The sequence below is a fragment of the Rhinoderma darwinii genome, chromosome 10 (assembly GCF_050947455.1).
Source record: "Rhinoderma darwinii isolate aRhiDar2 chromosome 10, aRhiDar2.hap1, whole genome shotgun sequence".
Classification (NCBI taxonomy): Eukaryota; Metazoa; Chordata; class Amphibia; order Anura; family Rhinodermatidae; genus Rhinoderma; species Rhinoderma darwinii.
Genome location: NC_134696.1, coordinates 14,037,071 through 14,043,767, shown reverse-complemented (window position 1 = coordinate 14,043,767; position 6,697 = coordinate 14,037,071). Strand labels below are relative to the sequence as shown.

At 37.9% G+C, this 6,697-nt stretch overlaps 1 protein-coding gene across 1 annotated transcript; it reads left to right on the top strand.

Moving 5' to 3' along the window:
• Positions 1–212: 212 nt before the first annotated feature.
• Positions 213–4,815, top strand: LOC142662468 (nicotinamide N-methyltransferase-like). Its single transcript, XM_075840673.1, has 3 exons — positions 213–366; positions 3,824–4,031; positions 4,392–4,815. The coding sequence occupies exons 1-3, from the start codon at positions 213–215 to the stop codon at positions 4,813–4,815; spliced, it is 786 nt and encodes a 261-aa protein (XP_075696788.1).
• The last annotated feature ends 1,882 nt before the right edge of the window (positions 4,816–6,697 follow it).

The window sequence follows — 6,697 nt, the reverse complement described above, 5'->3', positions numbered from 1 at the left end:
TAACAATAAAATAGATTTGTTTCTTTAGAGATCATTATTGTCTATGAGAATTTATTATAACACAAGTTCTCATGACCGGCTCATGAATATAATAAGTCATCATGTGATACGTTATTATTAGTAACAAACTTTGTAAATTGAAACCTGGTAATTATATAAAGACCTTGTGCCCCGGTCTAGAGGTAGTCACCCCGTCTGTGATACAGGAGTAGATGATGGATTCCAGTCCCCATAAGCTCTATCATGTACATGGCTTTGATTCCAGACAATCTCTTGAGCATTACTGTTCAGATAAATCTGACATGGGCTTTGGAGATGACTTTTTGAAATTTGTCATTGAAAATCTCAGACAAGTTTTCACTGTGGGTATGTATCCTGATTTTATTACTTCTAAGATACATTGACATGTATATTATTCTATTTTTAACTGTATATAAACAATTGTAAGCAACTGAAAACAAATTGGTCAAACTTGTTTTTTGGGATGTGGGGGATCAGAGAGGGCAAAAATACTGCCCCAGTCTTAACAACTGGAAAATCACAGGGAGCAGAACAAAGTCCTAGTCATTGTATATGATGAAGAATATTGAGTGTCAGGGTTCAGTAGATTCATTGTTTTCCCTTCTCTTACTACGAGAACCATGGGAAACTTTTTGCAGTTCTATGTTTAATGATAGATCACAATATTTTGATAAAGTGCACCAATAATCATTTTCTGCTCATAATAATATTTTTCCATCATTCTCATATTTAGAGGATATTCTTATATTTGGATGGAGTTATCTCTTTCTTTCTTACATCGGACTACACATGGATGACTGCTTGGCAGGGTTGTTGATTGGGAGATTCTACACAGGGTCAGGTCCAGTGACGTCACAAGTACTCAAAGTATAAAGGGGGAAAAAAATCAGCATAGGGTAGATCACAAAGAAAATGTGGAAAAAAAAAAGCTAAGAGGTTCTAGAAATCAGAAACTATAGGTGCTCTAAGTGAAGCTGTAGCTATATGGTTCTTTAACCCCTTGCCGACATCCGCTCGAGAGCGATCCCGCACATTTAACCCTTTAAATTATGTGGTCTACTGCGACTGCGGCATTTAAATGACTAAATACAGGGGGGCGACCCCCGGTAACGTTCCACCACCACCCACGGTGATATTGGGGGGTGCCGTTGATTAGCATGGCAGCCTGGGGTCCTGATGAAGGCCCCCAGTTCTGCCATCTCTGTATTTCTATGAAGCCTTCCGGCAGGGCTTCATAGAAAACTGTCAGTATCACGATAAACTGCAATACATTGCAGGATATCGTGCAATCGATGCAGTGATCACTGGTTCAAGCCCACTAGGGGGACAAGTAAAAAACAGTATAATATTTTTTTATTTTTTTTTTGTAATTTTTTTTAAACAAAATTAAAAGTAAAAAAAAAAACTTTTCCTACTATCCCCCAAGCACAATGTAATTTTGAAAAAATATTAACATGACTGGTATCAACGTGTCCGTAAAAGTCTTTATTATTACAATATATAATTATGTAGTCTGCACAGGGAACGCCGTAAAAAATGTAAAATGGCAGTAATGCTGTGTTGTTGTCACTTCATCTCCTCCTTAAATGCAAAGTGATCAAAAAGTCAAATGTAGCCCAAAATGGTACAAATAGAAACTACAGCTCGCCTTGCAAAAAAATAAGCCCTCATTCCGCTAAATCGACCAAAAAATGAAAAAGTTATGGCTCTCAGAATATGGGGATAAAACTCAAAATTTATTTTTAACATTCAGTTTTTTCATTGTAAAAGTAGTAAAACATAAAAAAAAACGTAACAAATTTGGTATTGCTGTAATCGTATTGACCCGCAGAAAAAAGTTAACATGCCGTTTTAATGGTGAACGACGTAAAAACAAAATCACCCAAAATATTGAGGAATCGCTGTTTTTTTCCAATTCTACCCCATAAATATATTTTTTACAGTTTCCCACTAAATAATATGGTACAATAAATGGTGCAGTGAAAATCTACAACTACTCTCGCAAAAAAAAAAAAAAAACAGCAATATTGATTAAAAAATAAAATAGTTATGGCTTTTGGAAGGTGGAGAGAAAAAAACAAAAGTGAAAATATGAAAAATGGCTGCGGTGGGAAAGTTAATAAAACTAAAAAGAAAAACAAAATGAAGGTCATAAATCCTTAAAAAGTTATTTCATTAAAAAAAAAAAAAAAACAAGACAATAATATCTATTCCTAGGACCGGGGTCGGCGTTAGGAGGGGGCAAACCGGGCAATTGCCCAGGGCCCCCATCCCTAAAGGGGCTCCCTCCTTTAGCATTGCTATTTAGCTGCCTGTCCAGGAGAGCAAGCGGGTGGGTAGCTGAAAAGCACAGTCAGGCCGAAAGTCTATGCCAAAGAATCAGCATGAAGACTGGAAGCCGCGGAACATAAAATAAAGCAGATAGAGCAGATTTGCAGTTCTGCAGCCACTTTGTAATGTACGGAGCCATCTGCTTCCAGCTTTGTATACTGCATAACATCCGGTGCTTGGGGGCAAACGGAGCAGCTGATCGTTATGGGGTCTGGGTGTCAGACCCCCACGATCTGTGCCCGGACAACCCCTTTAAGTACTTTAAGGCCTGGCTGCAGCAGTTGTCTGGTCTGGGGCCTGAATTTTTTAAACAAAATTCTTGGTTATTGTGACATATTATCTGTGGTCTGAATATATATTGCTGCAATAATACTATGCAGCCAGAGTAATGTAATGGAAGAGAATAGGTTGGCGTTCTAGAGACCAGTGAGTGTGAATGGGGGACCTGATTAATCCCTTCCCCCTGCAGCCATTTTTCGTACTTCACTTTTGTTTTTTCCTCCCCACCTTCCAAAAGTTATAATATTTTTTATTTTTCCATCGATATAGCCATATGAGGGCTTGATTTTTTGCGGGACGAGTTGTACATTTTCAGTGCACCATTTTTTGTAGCATATAATGTACTGGGAAACTGGAGAAAATGTCTCTGTGGGATGAAATGTGAAAAAAAAAACAGTGATTCCTCCATTTTTTGCGGGGATTTGTTTTTTGGCATTCAGCATGCAGTTAAAAGTACATGTTGAAGTGTGACTAAGCGTTCAACAAACTTCTGACATGTCATAGTAACATGTTAGAAGTTTTGATTGGTGGGGGTCTGAGCACTGAGACCCCCACACTTTGCAGGCCCTGCCTAGGACTTCTGAGCCTGCATTTATGGTTTGTTGAAGCCCCATACCTAGAACTTCCCTTGGGACATTTTATCTGGTTTCTGTGTCTCCAGTGTGGTGCCTGAGAATATGCAATCCAGCCAGGTGGGTCTAGCCCCTTTCTTCTTAATTTACATTATACAGACTATACTACACAAGAGCCCCCATGTATGCTTTATGTTCTACTTTTGGTAATCCATTCTACATTTGGATTCATGAGTTGCAGCCCCAAAAGGTAAACAGCTACACCCCTGGTTATTGAGGACACATAGGGTGACCTATATACCTTCCCATCAGGTGAGAACCTCTCTATTAAAAAATATATTGAAGACTTTTGGATTGTTCTAGTTATGGCCCCATGAGCCTCCGTTCTTTTCTTTCCTCTTACTACAGGACCTCAGATGATTGCAGTCTTCACCTTCTAAAATACATGTGTCATCCACCTTTGAGGATTATTACATCTCTTTTTAAGATTTTTGGGTATTGGAAACACAATGTTTACATAGTTTGCTAGACGTGATACAGACATATGTCCTTGTTTATCCACAAAATCTATGAGGATTTAACATATTAGATGTTTAAACAGTCAAAATGTTTTTCTCCAGGTCATATTAATGGAGACATCTTGATTGACCTCAGTTCTGGTTCCGTTGTTCATCATCTATATTCAGCCTGTGAGTTTTTCAAAAACATCCTAGTGCTGAAGGTCCAAAACAGATGCATCATGGAGCTGAAGAGATGGGTGGACGAACGTACGGGAGCATTTTATTGGGGCCATGCATCAGCACTTCTACAAGAGAAGGAAGAAAACAGGTGACGTATTTGTCCAAATATCAAGAGAAAACGACTGACATTGTGATTGATGCTTCTTATACAACAGATATAATGGGAGTTGGGACATAGATCCAGGAAAATGTTTATTCTGTTAAAACTCAAGTCAGATGTAAAAATTCTTTTACACACTCAGAAAAATGTTCTTATTCATAGTGGGCGATCTTATACAAGTTAATGCTGGAAAGGCACAGTATAAGCCTGACACTTGGTGCATCAGTCTTGGATGAATCCAAGCTTTACCTCTAGTATTGCAAGTCAATAGTCCAGTGCTAAGTACTGAGCCACCATGTTGGTGTTGACTGTGGGACAATCACTTTCCTTGTCTTTTTTATTTTCCAGTGATCAGTTTGAGGACCAGGAAGCGAAACTGAGATCAGCCCTTCAACATGTTGTGAAATATGATCTGGAGAAAGAGAATATGACAGACCCGCTGGTCTTACCACCAGCCGATTGTGTCATCAGTACTTGGCTTCTGGAGATTATCAGCAAAGATCAAGATGATTACATCAGACATCTGAGGAAGTTCTCTAGGTTGCTAAAACCTGGAGGACACATTGTAATAATTGGGGTCTTAGGTTCAACATATTTTACAGTTGGAAAAGACAAGTTCCATGTTTTCCCATATGATGAGGATTTTGTCAGGAAAGCTCTAGTTGGAGAAGGTTTTATCATTGATTACTGTAATGTCCAGGAGAGAACGGCTCTCAGTGACCTTATTGACCATAAGGCCGTCATAATGATTGCAGCTCACAAGGAGAAGTAGGTTGAAAATGATAAAGTCTGCATGTCTTTACTTCATATGTTAAGCTTAAAAAAAAAAAAAAGATCTAATAATTAAAAAGAAGCTTCCTTAGTGCAGTATAGAATAGCATAAAAATAATTGTTTGGTTCTTTTGGGACTTTGCCTTGGACAGGTCCTAGATAATATTGTAGAGACCGAGTCTAATCATCTTGGACATCATTGGAGTCTGAAATCTTGGGATCAGTTACTTTCTCATTGTTGTTCTCTTTCGTATCTGCTTTATATAAATAGTGTAATAAAGTGAAGCATAGAGCATTTAACTCTTTGTGTCCTTGACTTGACATAATACGTCATAATAAGTTTCACAGCGTAAAGCTTTTTTACAGTTTGCATAAAAAAGTTTTTGAGCAAAAAATGCGTGACTTTTGTATTTTTACTCCAGTTCCACCATTTTTTTAATACAGTGGGCGGAGTTTAGGGGAAATGGATGGGGCCACCAGCGGTCTTACACATTTACTATAAGTTTATGTCAGAAACTGTCGTGAATTATAACGCAAGTCTTTCCCTGCTAGCATCTAAAATAGATTTCAATTTCTGGCACAAGGACAACCAGAGATGTTCCTATTTTATTAAATGCTGTGCAGCTCTTATAAAATTAAGATTATTTTACTCCAGCGCACTTAATATTAGGCTTGTCATATAAAAAGCCAATCTTAGTTAATTCCCCAATTATGTGTTTCATATTTTGCTGTTCCTTACACTTCTTTAAGGAGTTGTCCATATATTCTATTAGATAATTCTGAGTTAATATAGTAAGAACCCTGTTCACAATCCTGTCCTGTCCTTCACTACACAGACAACACACTGATATGAATGGGCACTGTGCAATGCTTAATTTCACCTGTGGTGGCGCTGCAGGGAAATGAAACACATACTGCAGGTTTCTCATATATTACAGCTGATCGCTGGGGTCTCAGCATAGACAATTTGTGTTCTGCTTATTGTCACGGGACCCTTCTGACAAGTAGGGATATTTCAAAAGAGAGAACCCCTTTAATATATACAGCCAGCACATAACCATCATTTGATTAGAATAGGATTTTACTCTGAATTTCATGTTAAGCATGTGGTTAATTTGTTGTTATAGTCCCTTTGTTTTTGGAATCTGTCCTTGGTCTGATAATAGTGCCGGGAACTAGTGTGATCATCTGGGACATCATGGGGTGTTACGAGGCTTCTGGATATTTGCATTATAATAACATTGTGATAAAGATAAACATATAACATATATCTGTTTGTTTTCCTTGAGTAGATCATTGTTACTTGTCTGCTCCTTAGCTGAGGTATTAAGAATCTTGATTTATAAACCTTAGATTCCCCTTGAGTCTAAGACACAGAAAGTTACAATGAATAGACAAGAAATATTAGCTGTTTCAAACGATGTAATTTGGAGGTTGAAAACAGTTATAAGAAAAATATATTCTAACATAAATCACAACCCATTTTTTACAGGTTACGCCCTCTTAACAAGGCTTTCCTCACCCGTTCAGTGCTATAAATGTGCCTTGTATCCCCTTATTTATAAAATATAGTGCAGAGAAAACATGAAGCACTTGCCTATAACAACCAATTAGATTACAGCTGTACTTTTCCAGGGCAGTGATAAGTGAAATCTAAATGTTGCTATGGGCAACTGCTGCACCAGAAATAAACTTAGTACATTTATATAGCACGAGAACCAATATCATTACAGATATACAGCACCAGAATCAAGCTCAGTACATATATACAGCACCAGAACACAGCTCAGTACATATATACAACCCCAGAATCCAGATTGGTACATATATACTGCACCAGAACCGAGCTCAGTATATATATACAGCACCAGAAACAAGCTCAG

Excerpts from the sequence above, each read along its gene's own strand:
- LOC142662468 (XM_075840673.1), top strand. The coding sequence starts at position 213 with ATGATGGATTCCAGTCCCCATAAGCTCTATCATGTACATGGCTTTGAT. Across the intron at positions 367-3,823 it reads CAGACAAGTTTTCACTGTGG|GTCATATTAATGGAGACATC; the intron begins GTATGTATCCTG and ends GTTTTTCTCCAG. Across the intron at positions 4,032-4,391 it reads CAAGAGAAGGAAGAAAACAG|TGATCAGTTTGAGGACCAGG; the intron begins GTGACGTATTTG and ends TTTATTTTCCAG.